This window comes from Taeniopygia guttata, chromosome 8 (genome assembly GCF_048771995.1).
Source record: "Taeniopygia guttata chromosome 8, bTaeGut7.mat, whole genome shotgun sequence".
Lineage (NCBI taxonomy): Eukaryota > Metazoa > Chordata > Aves > Passeriformes > Estrildidae > Taeniopygia > Taeniopygia guttata.
Window position 1 is genome coordinate 20,767,713 of NC_133033.1, and position 23,189 is coordinate 20,790,901.

At 37.3% G+C, this 23,189-nt stretch overlaps 1 protein-coding gene across 4 annotated transcripts in view; it reads right to left on the minus strand.

The window, feature by feature from the left end:
- VAV3 (vav guanine nucleotide exchange factor 3) overlaps positions 1 to 23,189 on the minus strand; it is a 148,619-nt gene that overhangs the window by 111,490 nt on the left and 13,940 nt on the right. For 3 of the 4 annotated variants that reach the window (XM_030279319.4, XM_012575150.5, XM_030279320.4), the window contains exon 2: positions 8,879 to 8,995. The exons of the other annotated variant lie outside the window; for it this stretch is intronic. In XM_030279319.4, the coding sequence (XP_030135179.1) occupies positions 8,879 to 8,995 (117 nt within the window). The remainder of the gene's footprint in view (positions 1 to 8,878; positions 8,996 to 23,189) is intronic. 4 annotated transcript variants of the gene reach the window in all.

Genomic DNA, 23,189 nt, shown 5'->3' on the forward strand with positions numbered 1-23,189 from the left:
CCACCAGTGACCTACATTCAATTTTTTCCTCTACTCTCCTTCAAGGGCACAGGCAGTAAACCCTCCCTCAAGTAATCTACATATATTGGTTAAAAAATGTATTACACTGAATTATGCAGCTCATATCAATTAGCCTCTGCAAGAAACACACATCTTGTGCTTCATCATGTGTTTCCACAATGTCACTGATGGAGTTTTGTGCTCAAATTAGTTCTACTTTAGAAACACTTTAAACCTCCCAGCAACTTAAAGTTGACTTGGGGAATAAATTTTACTTATGTGAACTAGCCCTCAGCTGGCTCTTCCAAAGTAATTCTGTGATGTGTTCCTTACATGTTCCCAAAACAAAATGGGATCCAGTTGAAGACCTAAATGTAACCTACTCAAACTTATATACAACTCTAATTTGGCAATTTTATCATATTAAAGTTAAAATTTGTGTACAAAAATATGCTCAGAATAGTACATTCCGAAAAGTCAAACAATATCCTTTGGTCAGCCCCTTCAGCATCGTGCTGCATTACACAGTGTAACTATTACCTAATGCCCTACACAGGCTGCTCAGGAGACCCATGCTGGCATATCACAGTTTCCAGCTCTAACTGGGTGAAAACTAAGGCCTTATGTACTGGTAGAGGTTAACAGTAGCTACAGTGTGCCACTTAATTTCACTTTTGCTAATAGTTTCATTTGCCAGTATTTATTTTTATTTCTCCTGTATTACTTTCTACTTAGCAGCTGTCATTATTTACAACTGTTTATAAATGCATTGCCAAGTCTATCAGCTAATAGATTCAGCATAAAATTTTACACTGAATGATTTAGTTGTTGAATGGTTGATTTGGAAATTAAACCTTCAGTGTTCACCTACCAATGTTTCACCTTCAAAACATCATTAAGAAAGCAATGAAAACACAAACAACATCTTTAATAGAAATTTTCCAAATAAATCTTATTTCATGCATCAAAGTTTCATAAACAACATCTAAGAGCCAAAACCTATGTTCCCTACATTTCTGCTATAATACATTTTGACAAAAAGAAAAAGTCATTTCCCCAAATGTTTCAGTGTTTACACACAAAGATGCATTTATTTTCCTAGCAAGATAGTCTTTGTGAGCTAATAAAACACAATGTAAGCTTTCCAGATTTATAGATAAATACACTGCAGTACAGTCTTCTGACATATTTTCCATTACCCATCTATTCAAGTATCCAGCTGACATTTATTCATAACAAAATTATTGTGTCAGAATTAAGAACCAGAGAATACAATTCTTGATTAGCAAACACTTCTCTAGCCTTATCAACACCTCTAACACAGTTTGCAGATACTTCTCATTAATTCATACCTATTTCCTTTTTATTAAATATCCAAACTGTATTTTCTGCTGCAAACCATTCACTGCAGCTTTCACTTTCTACTGAAGTTGGACAGAAAAAGCAGTGAATGAATCTACAAGCAATCTAACAACCAGAGCGTACTTCAGGTTAAACAAACCCTGAGCTTTTCACACTTAGAAAGAAACAAGGAGCAACTACGAGACTTTTCATCAAGTACACTCCTGCTTTCCATGCAGAGCTGAAGGCAGTCACCCCCTTGCCTGCAGGAAGATCTCTGCAGACAGAAATCCTGGCCTGCCTGGCTTTCCCCAGCATAGGAACAGCTCCCAAGTGTGGCCCAGGATGGCAGCAGCAGCTTCTCTTGGAGAATGCTCCACATTCTAACTCTTCAGGGAAAATCACAGCACTGCCTAGGTGATGGTTTAAACCACATCCCTCTAGCTGCCAATTTGTGCCTCTGAGGTAGAGTTCAAGAGTTGCTCAATCACTCTGGTGGAGGTTTAGCTAGTCACCATTCAATCCCTTTTTAAACTCATTATATAGAAGAGATGGGGGGAAGAAAGGCAGAGGGGAGAGGGGATGGTTAGGAGGCATCTTTGAGTACTTCAAATCATTCCAATGGAGAAAAAAAATTAAGCAAAAAAACAAATTCAGCAATTCTACTTAGTAATTCTCTTTTTCTTTCTAGAATGGAGCAATGAAAGTAATAAAATTTATTCTTTTACAACTATGCATAATAATATATCAAGCCAATTGAACTACTATTGTCTTCATTAATGCATACAACCAAAGACATTTGGCAAGCAACATGGGGATTGATAAATATTTCAAGTTGTTCAGTTTTCAACACCATTGTCATTTGTTTGCACTTCTCTGCCTCCTTACCTTCAATTTTGTCATGTTACAGTAAGCTAAGACACAAAGTGAACTGCAGAAAACAATAAGAAAAGCAGGGAAGAGTGCAAAACTCTATTCGAGGTAATTCATAGTGTTGTTTAGGTCAGCTTTTGCTCAGATAAAAAGCCAGGCACAGAGGATCCATGTTGAACATTAGGAAAGTTTACCAGCACCATAGAATTTAAGCTAAACTTGATACAATCAAACCCCTTCAAGGATAAACAAAAAAGAAACAGAATACCTTTTATTTAGGTCCCACACAAAATAATTTCCCATTTTAAATGGGGTGCCCACTTGGCTACTGCTTTTGAATAAGCATCCTCCTGTATCTTGAACATGAACTTCTTATTTCAAGACAGACAAAATATTTCCTACCCTCCTTTGGCAGTGAACAATTTCACTATCACAGAAGAAAATACACACACAAACCTCTCCAAAGTTGATGTGAACTTCCTCTGCAACTAAATCATTTATTACCTTCTGCTTTTACTCGTAGTTTATATTATTGTTATTTAGACCAGTATTTGTAAATTCAGGAAGTCTGGGTTTAGATGTCAGTTTCACCACCTTTTGGTTACTGAAATGCTTGTATTACAAGCACTACAGGGAATTAATCAGGTTTAAAAACAATTGTATAAACAAATCTGTGAGAAAACTTAAGTATTAAAACCTGTTAAAGTTACTCATGGTTCAACTCTCTCCTTCCTTAAAAACTTCTTTCACCTCAAAAGGAAATGTACACTACCAGAATTCAATGTTATAAGTTCACTGCCCCCAGGATAGGTCAATCAGACAGATAACATTTAGACAAGATTGTCTTAAGAACAAAGCAACGAGCACAGAAAATCAGCTTTATTTTATCATATTAGCAATTTCTTGTTAACCTTGGCTTTCTAACTGATAATATTTGCTGAAAAACTAACAGAACTACATTATAGAAGAACAGAATGATCAAATATTTGTGCTGTATTCAATGCTTTGTTATATGGTCAAACCCATTTTTCATCAATTGGAAGCCAACATCACAACTTGAACAGTTACAACAGACCTGAAAGAAATTCATAAAACTCAATTTTGAAAGATCAGTGAGGTGACAGTCCACCAGTATTCTAGAACAGAAACATGCAAGATAATAATCCTGAAACATTCAGGCCTAAATACATACACTCATGCAGAAGCTTTAAGCTCTTGCTAATGCTATGAGGTTTATTGAAGTTGTATGCCTAGAAATTTGTAGACTACCTGGCAACGATCACTGCAACAAAGTGTTACAATTAAGTACACTAAATTTATCTAACATTGGTAATGGTTTCCCTGGTTACACCATGACAAACCATTTCTGCAAGATTTCAGGGACGTTTTAAAAAGGTGGCTCATGACCTATACCATGACTCACCCCAATTCTTCACCCACCTCAGTGGTTTGCCCAAACTATGATTTATGTTCTCTGGGGCTGGAAGTGATTTTTTTTTTACCATTTAAAGGATACTTTTAGGGAGGCTACTAAGTGCTTGACTTATATTTTATTTATTTATTTCTACACAAACAGCAGTGATAACTAACAAGGTCCCTACATACCAAGCATTTCAGCAGTTTTGCAACAGGCTAATATCTTCTTACACATTTTGTACAAAGCAAAACGCTTTGGACATGGAGAAGCAAGCTGAAACCTGTCCCTTTCTTCAGTGTCTTCCTTCCTCCATACACAGAAGCACATCTTGGAGAAGTTCAAGTGTCTTTCATCCCAAACCAGTCCATCTCACTGAAATGCCACTCCTGAAAACAAGCTAGCTTCTCGAGCATACTAAGTTTTTTTCTCTGTTTTTTTTTTTTTTTTTTTTTTTACAATGAAAAGAGCCCAGATAATGAAGATACAGAGTTCTACATTTAATGATAGGCTTGTTTTTATCAGGTCAACCTCTTTCTTCATTTTAATATCTTCACAGAAATATGCTATAATGTTTTGGCATGTTCTGCAGTTTACGTATGACTTTATGGGGATAAAGTGGTCATATTTTGCTTCATTATCTCACTGATTAAATTCAGCAAACAAAACATGAAACAACTGCAGATAATCACAACTGTTTCAGTTTTATTGAAGATTTTTTAGACACTTTTCCTGGAAGGATATAAAGTTTTTTATAATAACAGTTGCTTTTTGTTGTGCTGTTTTTGGTGTGTATCTTATGCACATCTGTCCAATCTTCCTGGAATCCATTAAACCTGAGGGAATACTAACACACCAGGATTCTCAACTTCAGCATGACTTTCTCCTGCATCATTGCCCAGATTTACTTTGCAGTAAGGGAGTCACTGAAAAGGTCACCAACTACGTGACTTGAGTATATGCAACTCAATATTTTCACAGCATTTGCTTGCTTTTACATAAAGCAGCCTTTTAAGTGTCACCAGAGTGAGCTACACTAGTCATTGTTATATGCTTTTAAACAATTAGGTACTTGTTTCATTGGTGGCACTTGATATTTGATCTCCTTGTTTGCCTTTTTAAAATCACAATTGAATATTGTACATTATTTCTAGACCTCTAATGCAGGATCCCTACAAGGGGGATTGCTATGTTCATATTACATCAGTTATGTCATAAAAACACTCCATGCTCAGCTACATATTCTTTAGGAAATTTAAAAGCACAGCACAAAAAAGGTGTTTTTCTGACACTTGCTGGACACCATTTTCCCCGCACAAGACCCCAAACACAGCTCTCAATCCAGGGAGCATCTGTTGACATCAACAGAACTAATCCTCAGATTCCCATTTCTGCAAGACATTAGTTACAAGCTTCCTTCAGAGAATAGGGATAGCAACAATTTGTTGTGGAGCACCAAGCAACAAAAGCTGCTGCTGGAGGAGCGTGCAGGCTCCGAGCTGACCGAACAAGTACCAACAGTATTTGCTTATTCTGGCACTCAGGTAGAAAGGAAGAACCTGACAACCCTGCGGTAGTGAAAAATGACTCTCCAGCATGGAATTCATAATGAAAACACTGTCTGGCACCTCCAGTGTGTGGGAGAGCATTTCATGCTCTGTCAGGAACTTAATGCAGTAACACTGAAAATTACTGATAGAAAGGTGAATGAGTGGGAATGGGTGAACACCGTAGAACTCCAAGAAAATCAAGCTATATATAGTTTTAAAAAGCACGACTTAAAGAATCTTCCTACTCCTGTGTAATGTAGCACCTCTTTTTTCAACCAGTTTAAAAATAAGAAACTGTGCTGTAACATTTGAAACAGAAGAAAACTCTAATCTTGTAACAGCTAATATCAATATTCATACAGAATGTACATATTAAAAACACACGAGGTTATCTGCTTCCATTTCTTAGCCTATTCTTTAGGTATTTACATGTTGCTACTTCAGCTTCACCTCTGATTCCCATCTACTCCACATACACCCTTTTTTTTCTCTAATCAGTGAGAGATCAAAGTCTCTGAAAAGTGGAGCACAAAGTTCAAGTCAAATTTTCATACGTTATGTCAAGGCATCTGGAAACAGCTCATTTACCTCTAACTACCAAGTGCAAGTTTCACCATTACAACATTTTGTAATCAGTATTTCAAAAGGCTGTTAAAAGTCTTATGACTATTGGCAGGATACAGCTGCTACTTCTACAATGCTCTGGGTTTGTCTGCCATTTTCTTTAAAGAGTTGAAAAGTATCAGAGTATTTTAAAAAAATACAGTTGGTTGCCCTCACCAGGTCTCTCACCTTATTTTTCCCCTTCAACCTTACTTCCTCGAAGATATATTGTTCATTTACAGCTGATACATTCCTATTGTTCCCTCCACTAGCATTTTTAAATAGTCACTGAAGTCTGTCATACTAAACATCCCATCTTAAGATAACAAATTCAATAGTAATTTCTTTGTCAATGAACTGAAACATTTAAAAGTCCCAGATAAGGGTTACAGAGCCACTTCACGAACAGTTTATTTACATCTCACCAGTACTAAGACATCTGAAGACAGCTTCCAGTACATTTAATTGCATAAAAGGTAATGCACACACTCATCACCCACTTGAGCAAGAGTCTAGAAAACAATGTTTTAAAATCATATTCCCCTCTTTGTTTGCACCTGTAATCATTTTCAGGTCATTCATATTTTGCACACATTTAGAGAGAGCAGTTCAAAGTACTTCTTTAGAAATGGCAGGATTGCTTGCTTGCAGTAGCAGGAAAAATCTACAGCACTGTTATTTTTTGGGCTTTTTGCATACATACGACTTCAATTCAAGGAAGCTGGACATGTACAGCTGTATTGCAGTTGCTATTCAGAGGAAAATATAATGAAGGAGAAAATTCAAGGCAAAGTGAAAAGCAAAGAACAGTTTGAAAAATATACACTTTCTTATTCTCACCATTGTTACTACCAATCAGAATTTCCAAAGTAGTAAGTACATTATTGGATATAGAATTGAAATCTCATGCCACTTCAAGATATTTTATGCTAGCTGTACAAACAATACACTTAAAGATACACAAATAACTTAGCATACTTTTTCTTTACTTGCAATTCTATTAATTTAATACAGTTGCCATTTTTCCTTCCATTTCCATAGATGGCCTGAAGCTCACAGTCCCTTTCAGAAGCTCACTATGTACTCATTTGCCCAGGCTATAAAACATACAGCTCAGCCCTTCTGAACAATATGCCAAGCTCCATTTGTGTGTGGCAAGTTTCTACACAAGCACCCAACGGGAACAGTTGAGCAGCAGAACCATCAGGCACCTAAAAGCTGCCCAATGCAGCCACTGCAAGGGCTGCCCAGCCCTGTCCAACTCAGCACCTGCACCTCTGCACAAGCAGCTGCTCCCACGCACAGAGCTCATCTCATGAGAGAAGAATCCCACACAGCAGCACCTCTCAAATTTGTCACTGCAGTTTCACCTGATAGCTTTCCAAGAAAGATGACCTAGACTAGAGACGTCATTGCTTGGATGTACTAAAACTGGAAAACAAGTTCCAGGGATAATTAGTCTATTTGTGCTATATGGAGGCCGCAAACAGTAAAAAACCCCATGTTTCTACATTCAAATTGACTTTAGGAAGAACAATCAAATACTAGGTAACATATGGATAGAATACAGGGGTTTTTTTTAACCAGTTATTCTACTTACATAAAGTCATATTCCAAAATAAATTTTGTTAAAATTACATATCAAGGGTACCAAAACCATTTTTGAGTTAAATTCACCATTAATTCAGAAACTGTTTCTGCTGGGTATTCAATGATGCAGCAAGAATAATTTGCACTGTAAAATCTTTTTTAAAAACTAGACTGTATTAAAAACAGGATATCTTTACATGGCACAAAATGAAAACCTTTCAGCAAGCAATTATAACATGAAATACGAAAAAAATTCCTTAGGCAGAGGTATCAAATATTTGAATCAAGCATTAGATATCTGATTTTAATACCTTAAATAGGACATTGCTAGCACACACAAAAAAAAGCCAACTACTTAAAATTCCTTCACTACTTGCACAATCAAAACAAAAACAAATGTTATTTTTCATGAGCCAAATTTGTACAAAAGGACCATATTTTAACAAAAAGCTTTATCTTAAATATGATTTATGAGGACAAGATGTTCAGCAAAAGTGAAGAACAGGTGGAATTACCAGGTTATCTAATTTATTGCTCAAAGAACTTAAAACCAAGACAAAAGATTGAGAAAAATAATTAGATATTTTGGTTAATGATGATCACTGAGCCATTTCAAACAATCATATTGCAGCCCTGATTCATTCTTGCACTATTACATTATCTTTACCTCTGTGACTTCTTATAAAAAGGCCAGTGCATAAAAATCAGATAGCAAAATTATGATCTCTTTAAAAAAGCAATAATGCTTAAGATAACACTAAATTTGAATAAAGAACTATTTTTAGTGCTGCTTCAGGTAATTTTTAGACATTTTCCTGTGAGATTAGGGTAATGATACTATGACTCAAAAGCAGAAACTGAAGTTGAACTAAACATATTGGCAATGACAGATCAAACAGATATGTAGGAGGCTGAACAACAGACTGGAAAAAGCTTTACATGTAGCATAAGTAGTCAGACTTACAGACTATACTGTAAATATATTGTGTAAATTAGAATAGTCACATTAACCTATCATAGCTGTGTCTGAGCTTTACATCAGGTTGGGAAAATACAACTGTCAAAAAATAATTGTACAAGGGCAAGTTAACTGGGTTGAATTTCAAGCACCTGGGCTACAGAAACATGTTCTGTGCCACATGGGTTCACGATGCACAGGTCCGGAGTTTCCAAATCCACATGACTTATGCCCGAGTGATTTCACCCAACAGCACTCGCCCACAGTTTTGTTATCTTCCATTTCATTTCCTTTTAACTCAGCATCTTTCAAAGCATTTATCTTGGCTTATCACAGAACATTCCTGCCAAGTATTTTTCTCTGCCCTTTATTAGCCCCTCCAATACAAACCTACTTTTTCTGCTGTCTTAATTCTTCCCCACTACTTTTCCATAATGAACGCTCATCCATTAATCACAACTTATATATCACAGCTACCAAAAAAGTCTTTTCTGTGCAAGCAGCGGAAAACACAGGTATTACCTGAGATACAATCAAGAGCATCCTTACCTTTCCAAAATCTCTCACGTCAAACAAATCAAATGCTTCAAAAAGTTCACTTTTCTTCATTCCAAAGATTTCACAACATGCTGAAAGAAAAGTCCTTATATTCTTCAAACAGAGAAACTAGAGGAAAGAAAACAGAAATGCTAAGTGTCAAGTGTGTAAATTAGCAATGCATGTGCTCACAAACACACAATATAATTAACTAATACAATTAGTTCTAAGTGAGCTCTTCCACTATGCTGTGATCCTCCACTGGTCCTAATTCAGCCATAAACATTCTCTTCAGACTCAAAAGCATTAACCAAATTTTGAGTAGATATTTTGTGAACAGGAACTATTTGCTCTCTTTTTACATAAACAAAAATATGTGAGAATGTGCTACTAGATACATAATAGTCAAAAGACAGACTTACTTTTCAGGTCCCTACAGACAGCACAGAACAAAACAGATAAGTCACCCTAAAAAATTCTATTAATATGTGAAAGTTATTGTTCATGTATAAATCAATAATTTCATCTGTTAAATTCTAGTTTGAATGTTTAAGGAATATATGTGCACTGTTTTCACACACTAAAGACCTTATGAATACATATTCTCCATATGGCATACAGGAGTAGATGAAGCTTGCAGTTAAGTCATTTAAATTTGCCTAGCAGAGATTTAAGATCACCAGATCACCTTGATTTCTGTACTGAATCAAAGGCTATTTCCCTTTAAGTTATCCACATGCATCAATGATCATCTGAGTCTGAAAAAGAATAAAGCCTCTGCCACAACATTCTCCTTAAAGAGCTTTTAATGTATTTTCCTGTGGATTATTTTACACCAGACCTTACCAGTATCAGTATCTTCAGAGGGACAGCTAAAAAGGGCAATATGCACTTCATAACAATCAGCCCTGTGGGGTACTAGCACCTTGTGAGGACATCTTCATAAAGATGCTGGTGTAGTCTTATGAGCCACAGTAGAAAAGCAAATACAATATTTATAAGCAGCAGCATTTCAAAGGACCTCACATCATGCTTTGAATATGCATTTTTAAAGTACTGACTCAGCAACTCAATATTACAACACAGTTCTGCATATTTTAGTGGATCCATAAGGATCACTCATATTAGGATGGATTACAGAATTGCTGTATGTTACAGCTTCCTGTTTGGATCAAAGCAGTATTTTTGATCTTGAGTGTCACACCTGTACCAATTCAATAGGCAGCCCTACTTCACATCTTCTACAACTACCCAGTGAGACACAGGAACAGCAGAGCACCTGGCAGACCAGGCTTACAGCAAGGGCACACAAATGAAAGCACTGATCAGAGAGATGCTACAATATGAAAGCATTGATCAATGAGAGATGCTACAAGAACAGACTGCTCCAGTCAATGGCTATGAACATCAGAGCAGCCAACAAACTCATCACAAAGCATCACAAAAACCATCCCTGTGCAACCCAAAGCTGCCAGGAGAGCCCCTGTGACTGACCAGGGCCTCACCAATAGTAAGGATTCCCAGCTGTGCAGGGTAGACCTGCAGCCTCCACCTTTTTCCCCCTTCCCAAAGAGCCTCTCCAGCAGGTACTTCCCAACTCACCTGGGGCAGTCATCACTGGCCTATGCACTGAGCTGCTCAAGGCCAACACTGCACTTATGCCAGACTGCTTTTACACCAAGCAAAACTTTAATTAGTCTAGCTTCCTTAGTCAATGTGGCAAGCTTATCTGGTTTTGCAATGATTATAATTTTGAAGTTAAAATTGCAAGGTTAAAAAGCCAACAAATGTTCAATATATGTACTTCCTCCTCCATCACATTGGTAGAAAGAATCAGAAAATGAGCTGATCTTTAAAAATAGCTTTAAAAACAAGATGGCACATACAAAGGTATTGTTTTCAGCTGTATTTTTCCCCAGATTTATTATTTTTCTTTAAAGCTATCAATGGCCACTAGTTTGTCCAATGCACAATACTGATTCAACTTAAATACCAATCTATTTTCTTATGTCAAAATTCTCAAAACCACTGACAGATGTGATACTCACTGGAAAATTCAGCTGCCTTTTTGAAACCTAAGTTTTGAGCTTGTATTAGTTAGTGCTCAAGTTTCCCAGTGCAAAGAAAGCTTACAGCTGCATTAAATTGTTTACCTCTAAAGGGAACAAGAAGTTAAGGGAGAGACAGGAGCTGTCATGGGTCTAAAATTTGACCTAGATTTGGTAAAGAGCATTTTAGTGAGTTGCATTTAGCTTCTTAATATAGCTAAAAGAACCATTTAAGGGATCAGCAGTTTTTCACAAACAAGATGTCCTCTCCCTTCAGTAATATCTCTCCAACTATTATTAACAGATATCTACAATAAAAGATAAAGATGGCAGCATTTTTCCAACAAGATTTATTAGTTACTTTAATTTTCTTTAAATTTAGAGGCAATTTTATTATATCAGCTTTTGTTTAAATTATTGTTACTATTAATTATATCCGAGCAGATTAGAAAGCATATTACAAGCTCACATGTTTTCAAGGAGCTGTTAAGGCACCTACATTCTAAGTAGTAAATCAAATTCTTTGGAATATTCTAACTGTAAAACCAAAGAAGGATCTAATCCCCTGTCTTTCTCTGCCCCTCTTTTTGTTTTTTAAATACTATTTCATTAGCGTGTATCATTATGTTAAGCAGGTTTGACCTAATTATGATCTAATGTTCAACGGCCACATAACATGTAACAAGTCTTGTAGGCTTCAGAAATCAATGGTAAGCATCTGTCAAATCTGCCTGCACTTGAGATGGCAGCACATCATCCCTGTGTGCCAGCCAGTGCCTTCAGCAGGAGAGAAATCCTAACATCACTGTCTAACCCCTTACAACTTCAAAGACTGCTTAATGAGTTTGACTTGGCCCTATAATCATTCTATATCCATCAGTTTTCTCTTGTAAAATGAAAATGAAATTCTTATTACTATTAAGCTAAACACAGCAGCTACAAGGATAAAGCTGCAAAACTAAATCCTAAGCATGTTCATATTTAAGTTAATTCATTTTGCAGTACAATACATGAAAGAGTCTTTAAAAATCCTGTGTTGTATGCTACTAATGTTTCAGAAAAGTTATTTGAGTATATTACCCAGAAAACTTGCAGAATTATCTCCAAAACTTTATACTGCAATTTTCTAAAGGAAGAGTTTGCCTCTTTGAAAACAAAGGTTTTTATCACTGTGGTTATTGTATGAAGGGGTAAAGATCAGTAAGAGAAGCCTCCAAATTAAAAAAGAGCATACTGCTAAATCTAGGAAGTTCTATAAAAGACAACCTTCCTCGCTGGCAGTAAGAAAAAGGCACCATCACTCTGCAGTCTCTCATTAGTAAGTACAGTCCTCAGGATATTTGGAAACCTACTGCATTATTGTGTTTCTTTTTCAAAAGAAAACATAGCTCGGCACACTGCAAGGGAGATCATTAGAGCAGTTGGGTACCCAGTTTTTGGAGATCCAAGGAGAGCTAAGCCTCACTCAAAGTCTCCTCCACAGGAAACATTGTCTTTCAGTACAATAACTGTTTTCATTTAAAAAAAAATAACATAACTTTAAAACATTCCCTTGGAATAGTTAATGATGCATTTTTTTACCTCTTTTTAAACTATATGGCTTAAACTACAGCAGTCCAGCATTCTCAGTACACAGATCAGTAAAAAAAAAATTGACACTAGTGAGAAACACAACTTCTCTCTTGCTGATCCACAGGCATGCTATGAGAGGAGACTATATCCAGCACCAGAGACAGATGGACAGAAATCGCAACCCATCCCCATTCTGTGGTTCTGTGACAGGGGCTCAGGAGCCTGAAAACACTTTCACTACTAACAGCTATAGATTATGAAGACATTTCCAAAGTATCCTAATGTTTCACTACTGCAAACCCATAATGCAGCCATTTTCAGGGCTGCTGAAATGGTGTAACTCCTGTGACAAACCACTATGGTTTTTATGGAATATGTTCTAGTGGCCTCTGGTCTGTTCTCTACCAAATTTAATTTCGCAAGAGGCACTAACTAACACATTCATTAGCATTTATTAAAATGACAAGCAAGTTTGGAAAAAAGTGCATATACCACCTTAAAAAAGCAGGTATGATTTAATTGGGTTTGTATTTGTCTGAATATTAAACACAAGACAGTGGGCAAACCAAATTATACCAGGTCCCACAAAAATTGTCCACTGTTGTCTCCCACAATATTTGCCACTTCACACAAAAACATTTATTTGAGGCTTTTTCCACACATGGTTCTGTGCACTGACAGAAATGCACAGAAATATTTTACAAAGGGTACTGAACAGAAATTACTAATTAGATACTAAAACCACAGGTAGGGCTGAAGCTGCCCACAGGGAAGAAGGATTTCTCAAACCAGACCTTTATTGAAGTGAAAGATGAAACGCAAAAGAAAAAGAGGGGGGAAATTATAACCTCTATTCCCATAATCTAAGAGGTATTTCTCAAAAAATATATTTTGGCACTGAAGTACTTCAATGGAATAAAGGTCTGTTTGATACAGACCATAATATTCAGTATCTAGATGTATCCTTTGTACTAAAAGCAATTCTACAGGCATTCAGAAACCAACACAAAGAGCTCTGAAGATCAAATTGTGCCACAAGACATTTAATGAAATTCCAACAGAGCAACACCAGTCAGACCAGTGAAAACTGAAAGGCCAAGAAATGACAAGTATTCAGGAAAGACAGTTCTAATTCGCTTTTTTTTATTATTTTAATTACCAATAGTGGGACAGGGGGAAAAAGCTGTTTGTATTTGTTTCAACTTCCACCTCCTTTTTATCATGATGATTGAGTCACAAGCACAGATATTTAGTCACAAGCCTGGGAAGCTGGCAGTTCCTTTGTGTCTGGATCAGACATCCACACTAGGAATATACTGAAACCTCAGTCAGTTAAGGCAGTCTAAACAGATGCTAGGCTATACAGGGCATTAAAACCAGACCAGATCACTGTCATTCATTGTCAGGAAAGGTGTTTTTTTCCCCCACTGTGATTCACTTTTGCTGACATGGAATACCCATCCCTTTGTCACTGCACTTCACTGGCTTTTCTGCATGTTGTGATCCCAGCCCCACACAGACTTCAGGAGGCTCCCAATAACTGCATAAAGACTGAGACCAGATGCTCCTAGCCACCATCATATAGAAGCTATGATAAATGAGTAAAAACATAGAAAAGGGACTCAGCCTATTGCTCACTAAATCCACTTTACCTCCTGTGGAAGAAACAAGGCATGTCAACCACAAAGTCCTGAAATCTTCCCCTCCTATTCCTCCTCTAAATGGCAGCACTTTATAAACTACACAGCTGTAGCTATTTGTCTTTGCCTTATCTTTAATGAGCCTTATATGCAAAACCAAAAAGTAATGGCATTTTGCATTACAGCAAGCATGTTATAGCAAAAATAGCTGAGGAAAGGCCAGACTTTCAAAACACATATATAAAAGAAGCAATGAGAGGCGCAAACTTGACTTCAATTCATACATCTCAGAAGGTACAATTACTTTAATTGTGAAATACTGATATTACATGCAAGGAAGCATATTCGGGTTTGTGAACATGTGAAATTTCTCTATGGGCTATTTATGTTTTAGAAAATCAGAATTATACAAGAAGGAAAGTCAGAAAAACAGAAGAGCAGACCATTGCCATAACGCTTAAATGCACTTTCTACATCCTCAATGTTTACTACAAAACATGAAAACATGAGCTCCTGACCTTTCCTATCTGTTCCTGAAATGATGCTGAGAACATATTAGCTGGGAATATATTTTTTCCACTCTGTTCCTGAGAATATATGCAAAAAGGAAAATGTTGCACTTATACCTGTTAAGCAAGAGGAGAAATGTGAAAATTTCCATAATGGATTTAACTGGAAGGATTGCTTTTGTACATTCTGTCACCAATATTGATAAGTGCAAGTTGTTTCAGTGAAAGAAAGCACTGAAACAGAACTTGTCTCCTCAAAATTTCCTTCAAGAAGTTGACTAATGCCCTCAGGGTTGCAGATTCTTGTCTTATCACTTGTTCCATTTGCTTTGCTATTTGTTGCAACAACTGTGCTGATAGGAACAGCATAAACTTCATTAAAATGCTGTTCAAATCCTGGTGAGTCTGAATTTGAGAGAGATCCCAGAAGTGGCAACTGTGAGCAAACACCACCATCACCTCTAGTGACCAAGCCAAGATCCCATGACCATAGCAAAGGTACACAGCAGCAAGACCAAAACTGTACCTTGAACCTACACACAAAAAAAAGGAGCCACGGGAACTAGAGATAAAGATCCAAGGGTTTCATCAGTGCCTGCACAGTGTGTGTGCACAGGAAACTTCCAGCTTCCCTACAGTTCTTTCAGCCACATCCAATAAAGGGAGAAAATCAGGTACTTAGAGATACAACTGCTCATATAACAAGAGCTCCTTTCCATAAGCCAGGCTGGACAGTTCCCCAACACATGCCATCTTTGACAGAACAATCCCAAAAGGAGGGTTATCAAAATAGGAGCACGTTATACTTCTACTAAATGTCACAATTATTTTCTTTACTATCTGTATGTTAATTAACACCAGATTACTAGATAATCAGACACAGCCCCGCTATGGTACTGACAGAATTGTACAGTCAGGGTTAACAATTCAACATAGAAATTATGACTGCTGAAATCTGTGAAGAGCCAGGAAAAGTACATTAGATTAGTTCTGCTCTGCCAAAAGGAGTAATTATCACTATATGCAGTAAAAAATAGCTGTAATGATTTGTAAGTTAATGAAGTATGGGCCCACTGATGAAGTCTTAATTCAACATCTAATAATGTCTTCTCATAAGCTAGCAAGAAAGAAAAGAGCAATATCAGACTCAGGAATGGCATTTATAATGTTTTTCTTCTTCATATGTGTGCAGCTTTTCTTGGAAAAATCTTTAAAGCCAGACTCTTACTTAATGAAGGTAAAAGGGCCATAAGGAATTTAAAGAGAAGCCAACATGAGAGGATAAGTGCTCCTATTTTCAATAAGCAAATGGAAGCTACCAGGCAAGTAAGCATTACTCTTTTTCTTACTCTTAGATAAAATCTATTAACTTGCAAATTACATTTAAAAAAGAAACTAACACACACAGGAAGAGCGCGTCACTCACATCAAAGGAATTCAGTTTTACATTCTGCATTTGACCTCCTCTTCAGGAAACCACCTCAATCATTCAGAGGATCAATATTTCTAAAGCTCTAAGCAGAAGCAAACCAAGCAAATGTTAAATACCTCCCAGACTTTGCTCTCAAAAAGCCACAAAGCAGGTACACTAATAAATATGGAGGAGACACCACACTGAGCTCTTTGTAGAGGTGCTTACAGTTCTGCTACCATTACATGACTGAAGAATTTTACTAGGAAATGTGCTGTGCAAAGAACAGACACTAAGATTAAGGAGCAGCTAGGGAGACCTGTAATGTTATTACCTTTCCAGATGTGGGCATTCTTTGAAGTCCTGCACAACACAAGCTGCTGTATGAACTATAACACTACTTTATGAACTATAAAACTGTATTAAATTCCTCTGAACCACTGCTAACACTCTATGAATATTAATAGCATGTTCTTTATTTGATCACTTAATGTAGTAATTAAATATTCATAGGAAGGCTCTTAAAATTCCTAACTGACTACTATTCAATTGTGTCTATTGCATTTTGGCTTGAGTATGAAGTTTTGTTTATGTATGTTTGCTCTTTTCTTTGTGTCAAAGAAAGAAAATGGAAATTAAAACTTGAAAAGAAGCTGAGGAAGCACAAAGGATGCTCCACTTCTATTAATACTGATACCAGTGAATAGAGAGCAGGGAAAGAAGTTCAGGATCTTTATGCACTACTAACTCTCTCCTTGGCATTACAGCATTGGTTGAGCAAGTGAGAGCAAAGAAACATCGAAATTCTCTTTGTCCCTGAAGTCAAGTGCTCCCATGAGCCATGAAACTGGCAATACAGGGAAATACTTAAACCATTAAGCCCCCACTACAGGAATTCCCTACGCGTAATTGGCAAGAGAAAAAGGTGGGAGAACTGAGGACAGCACCCTGTTGCAAAGGGCAATTTTTAGAGTAGCACTTTGTTCCCCACTAGCAAGACTTAACAAAATCTATTCTGCAGTATCTTGTCAAAAAAACAGCAACTGGAACACAGTATTAAGCATGTGAAGTGCAAAGAGATTAGCTAGGGAGTTCCTGTGCATAGGTGCCTTTTCAAATAGGTAACCTATCTATCTTATATCCCAAAGCTTCATTTCTAAAATGTCTTTCGAGGAAGATCTGAGTGGTTTACAAGCAAATGCAAAAAGAACATGGAAAATAGTCCTAAGGAGAACATGAATAGGAGGAAGACAACAATAAGGAAATGAAAGAGGACCCCAGGAAAAGGAACAGGAAAGGGGCAGACGCACACTAAAACAAAAGTTTAAACAAGAAAATCAAAATAGACTAAAAGAGAGATCCAGGAGCAAAGAGCACTGAAATAATAAAATACTAGATTCATTAATTGTGTGAGACATGAAATAAAAGCCAAATACAAGAAAATAATTTCCAAAACTTTATGAAACTGCCATTTAAAGTAAAATTGTAGTCACTGTGCCATAAGGTGTATTTACAATTGTGACGTGGAAAACTGCTTCTGTACACAGCAGAAGTATTAATGACACTGATTTCCTACTTGGGTGTATTGTCATTGGTCCCAACATAGGCTTTCTAAACACTGAACATTTCAACTTAGTTGATGAAATATTAGCAGTAGTCAGAAACCTCAAAACCTATACCTTCCTAAAGGATTTAAACTTATTGTAGGGCGGAGGGAGCCCTGAAGCTTCCAGCTTAACTGATACACCTAAACAGCAAAAAAAATTGAAAACTTCAAACTAATTAGCTCTCAACACTTTTACAGTCAGAAAACAAAAATTATACTCACACTGAAACCATGAAAAACCTTACAGCAACAGTATGAAACACAGATCTTCACATCTGTGCAAAACATCTGTTCCATATTGTTTGCTTGGCACACTAAAGAGCTGCTTCCATTTTATCTTGATATCTTTTATTCATGACTGTGCTTGGCTTTTACCAAGTCTCTAATGTTAGTACAATAACATGAGAAGACCTCTTACCTTCCCTAGGGAAGGGAAATTAATTTTGGAGTGAGCCCTAAAGGAGCCCTATGAAGCTGTGACAAAAAGCTGCCACACAGGCTAAAGGCAGAGACTTCCCTGGGGGATCCACACCCGACTTCAGCTCCATTACAGAACCACAATCCCTTTTGCTTATTTCTACCCCAACCTAAAAGTAAGCACCACTGAATTCACCATCTGAACGCGATCTCCTTTGTGAATACCTTGGGGCTGTAGTTATGTAACACAGGCCCCAAAAGCCAGACCTGGACCTCGACTGTGTAATCCCTTTACATACACCTACAGTGTATGTTCAAGAGCATGTTTAAGTCAGCATGTACTAACTTGTTCTTTTCTAAACACTTAAACTCTCAAAGCAGTCAGCACTGAATCCTGCATAGAAATTCGATACAACTAGGGAGGGGAGAGGAGGGCTGATGACCTACACAGGGTTGACAGCTCCTATTAAAGGTGAACCTAGCCCAAATAACTCCTGTGCTTTTCCATTTCTTACCAGCAGATACAGGTCATGTACTAAGTCTTTGATTTCCATGAGGACAGCACAATATTCTTATTAACAGTCATTAGCAGTAACATGCGTGATTCATTAAATACTTAAAATGCTTTCTTGAATTACATATATGCATCCTTTTCCAAACTCTTAAGTTCACAGAATAAATTCCTAGCAAGACCTAAAGGATGCAAGTACAGCTCTCTACAAATTGCCCAATATGAATCTGACTGTCCTCCAGTTACCTATTTTAAAAATCCCCTGTTCTATTTTTGCTGGTGTGTCACTTCAGGTTTGCAGTTTATTAGACCATACTCTCTGTGGCAAGGACAGGGGTTTCCAATACATTCAGAGAATACTTCTCAAGGATTGCAAGTCAAGTAAGTGGAACAGATAAGTCCAGAAGCCCAAACCACAAACCAGTGGGAATGGCCATGAACGGAAAGCAAACTCCAAAAGTAAGTTTGAACGATTGGAGACAAAAACTCAATGGCTGTATAGTATTTTTACACTTTGTGATGTTCTCTGGAGCTTCAATGTATTGACCTGCCACCAAATGCCATCCTTCCTGCATTGAGTGCCATACAGTTGGCATCTCTAAGTGCTACCTAGTACCTCCATTGGACACCCCCTGTGTTTCCACACTGGAAAGGACAGCAAATAATTTTCTCTTTTCTCAGGCCTCTAAGTCTCCCTCCCTGTGTTGCCTCTTGCCAAAAGCTGACAAACTGCTCATTTTCTATTGCTTGTTTAACACAATCAAAAACCTCCACGGCCCTCGTCTGAACTTATTTTCATTTTATTACATCCTTCTTCAAACAGAAGACCACATCTACATCTAGACCACATCTACAGATTACAGTACTGTGGCCTATGCAGCAAACTGCAATGACATAACGAGCCATAATGCATAACAGCATAATGAATGTTTGGCGCACAAAAAAAGCTCCAGCAGACGCATCTTGCAAAATTCCTTAGGTACTACATCCTCCACTGCTCCCTATGGGAACAGACCACTGTTCTGAAAAATCTGGTCTGGATGTCAATGGTGACGTAGAAGAAACTGTGGTTTGATCCACAGCTGCAATTCCTGTGATAAATAAGACACAAAACCATTAAGAATTCTCAATTTCCAAAAAATTCTGAGGGGAAAGGCAATTAAAATACAAATTTAAAAATGTAGAAACTAACATCTTTTTACATGCTGTTTTGCACCATGTCACTCTGAAATCCAGCCAGTGTTAGGCAAAGTGCACGTCATTTGTTCAGTGACACGTAACCCTCCTAATTAGGGGAATCAAGTGAAGCACCAGTATAACACAAGAATTGGTAAGTTTTAGAACCTTAATTTACACCACCAACTTAAAAACAGACAAATCTTTGTGAAGCTGCAGTAGGCTTCCTTCCTTAAGGATGCTGACAAACAGTGAAAGAAAGGTTCAGTGGACATAAAACATTCCACCTGTACACTATCATAGGCACTTGCTGTCTAAAAGGCTGCATTCACTCACTCCAAGCTGTCTGCCAAAGTGAAAGACATCATTGAAGGCAACACAAATTTGTGTGGGAGATGTGTCAAAATTGCATAAATACCTACTTCCACTAGTATGAATTAACAGCTGTGATCATCTCAGCACAGGCAAGTAAGTGGATGCTCACGGAAATTCATGTGTCACCTCTGTATGTGTCCCATTTCATGCGACAGCTAAATTATACTGAACCTAGTCTCACAATAACAGCTAAGGTACACCAAGAAATGGTCCAAAACTACATTTCAAAGAATGTCATTTTGGCATCTCACAGAGTAAAACATTCATGAGCATGGTCTCATGAGAATGAAGATTTATGAAAATATGAAAAATAGAAAAAAAATTAAAATCCTAGAGCACAAGTGAGTATTTGTAATAGCCTAAAATAATCAAATTGTGAATAAACGAAATACTTTGAAACCTGAGCAGCAGAGTATAATTTAGCATTATCTGGACTCAGTCTGCTGAGCAATTTGATGCAGTACAGTCAGGGTTTTAAATGGAGGATGTGAGCACCAGTGAGAAGTCTGCATTATTGAACAATACTATGTGCTGAGTCTTAAGATACTAATATCATATTTTTCTACAATCCAATTCAGAAGACTATTCTTAAGTAACCATAAAATAGATGGTTGATTGAAACAGCTCATCATAAACAACAGGAAGGCGGGTTCAGTACAGAGCCCAACATAACTGTGAAAAGATCTGTTGCTCAGTCTTTAGCAGGTTAAGTCCATGGGAGACCATAAAAGACCACACAGGAAAGCTGCCTCTTCAACAAGAGAGCAGCATGAAGCCCAAGATGAAGAGCAAGCTTAGTGTCTCCCCTGAGCCCCAGTGCCACAATGACTAGATCCTTCAGCAGTGCAAAAGGCCCCCACCATACTGGCAGAACTTTACTGTTACTATATCTCAGGAGTTCCTGTGATTTAGACTGCAAAAATGGAGGGGTGCTGATGGAGCCCAGGAGCAGCTGCTCAGAGCACGGGGCAGAAGAGGAAAGCCACACTTCAATAACCACCCAGGGCACCCTGCCACCAATACCTTGTCAAGTACAAGTGTCTTGTCACCAGATCCTTCCACTCTCTTGCTACACAATCACCTTGGGAAGAGAACTCCAGAACATTGCACTAAAATAATAATTTTAATTATTAAAGTACAATGAGCTTTGAGTTTTGGCACATTATTCCAGGTGCCTGTAGACTAACTGTGTTAAGGATCATTTTAAAAGTGAAGAACTCATCCCAGTCTTTATGTTACTGACTCACAGCTGAATGACTTCAGAACCACACTGCACACATATTGGTGACCTCATGAAAAGCAAATTTCTTGAAGCATTTTAAAAACACCTGTAAAAGGCATTCCTCATTCCTGAAAGAAGGACTGCGTAAATTATTAGTGTTAGTTTCATGCTTGTATTTTCATTTACCTTAAATTTACAAGAGACATATACAATGCCAGAAAAACTAATCTACCAAGGCTACCTGAGAACCACTAACTTGGGAAGTCCTCCTTCAGTGCTCTGTTGGTCTTCTGAACTTAGTGAAGAGAGCTGGATCCTGTTTTATTAGTAAAATTAGTCCTATTAAAATCTAAAATGCTAATGCATGTAGAACAAATTAAATATTTAGTAATTTAACAGCAGTGTGTGATAGCACAACACAATTTAAGTTGGTTGTATGAGTACGTCCCTGTCATCTTAAATGTAGTATCATCAATTACATTCATTTTAAAGAGGCATGACGAAATTACAGGAAGAGACTGGCTATTTACAAAAATCTACATAAAAACCAACAGTCACTCTTGTCATGCCTAAAAATTTCTGCATGAGCAGTAACCCATAACTGGTTTTGGCACTGATGCATGCATAAAGGAAAACATACAACCTAACACAGGGACAGTGAAAGCATCTGCCTGAGAGCGGACACTTTTTTTTTAACCTATTATACAAAAGAGCACATACAGAAGCAGTACAAGCAGCCTCTGTAGCATACTTCCAGGCCTCTGCATAAGCATCAGCTTACTAATTGCCTAACAGAACATCACTTCAACACAAATGGTTCCTTAGGTGTTTTTTTTTAAATAACATGCTGAATGCAAACATTGGAGCTAAGCTGTAAGAATTTTCTAGATTTTGTCTAGAAAACCTCATTTTTGGTCTGGTTTTGTTTAGTATTGTTTTGTTCTGCAAACTAATCAGCTAAATAAAATGAAGTCTAAATAAAACACAGTATGATCCTGGATTAGTGACTATTGTCTAAAAGGCATAATAGCTTATTGACACAAGATTAGAAAGAAAAACAAAATCAATATATATGCAATTTGTAACTGGGAATTTATAACAATGACAAATCTTTCTCTGCCTCTCTATGGAGATGGTGCTCCATACCGGAGAAGCAACAATAGTGATTTTTTAGAAAAATGGACACAACAATACTGCAAGGCTGATTCTTGCCTTTAAGTCAGATAAGCAGAATAGCATGGAGTCCATGTAGCAGAAGACAAACTTGTTTGATTTGTTGCAAGATGATACTTTAGTGTGAACGAATAGATAGAAAAAATATGCAGCAACAACCTTTTAATAGATCAGAATAAGTGAGGTTATGTAAAACAAGGACAGGAGAGTAATTAAGCAAAACAATTACAACAGACCCTTGCAACTAATTTTCTGGGCATAGGATTCAGGAAATATTTGTGTTCAGCTCCCATTCACTTTTTTCAGAACTAAGTATTTTTCAATTTGTGACAATAACATGCCACTTCTCAATGTGTTCTTAAAAAAACCCAGAAATCAGTATACAGTAAGTACTTCACCTAGTCCATATAATTTTTACATTCTTGCACTGCTCGCTTATTTCTAAATGAAACCACAAGAGCAGATATGTGAATATGTTCTTTAGCAAGGACTGGAAACTCACAAGTCTGTGACTCACAGTTCCGCTGCAAACAGCTGTGCCACACACAACTGACCCAACTGAGCCTCTGAACATGACTCAGAGCTCTACCAAAATCCGTCCACATCTGCTACACCAAGAACCACCCCATCAGGACACGGACACCTCCACACAAATTCTGGACA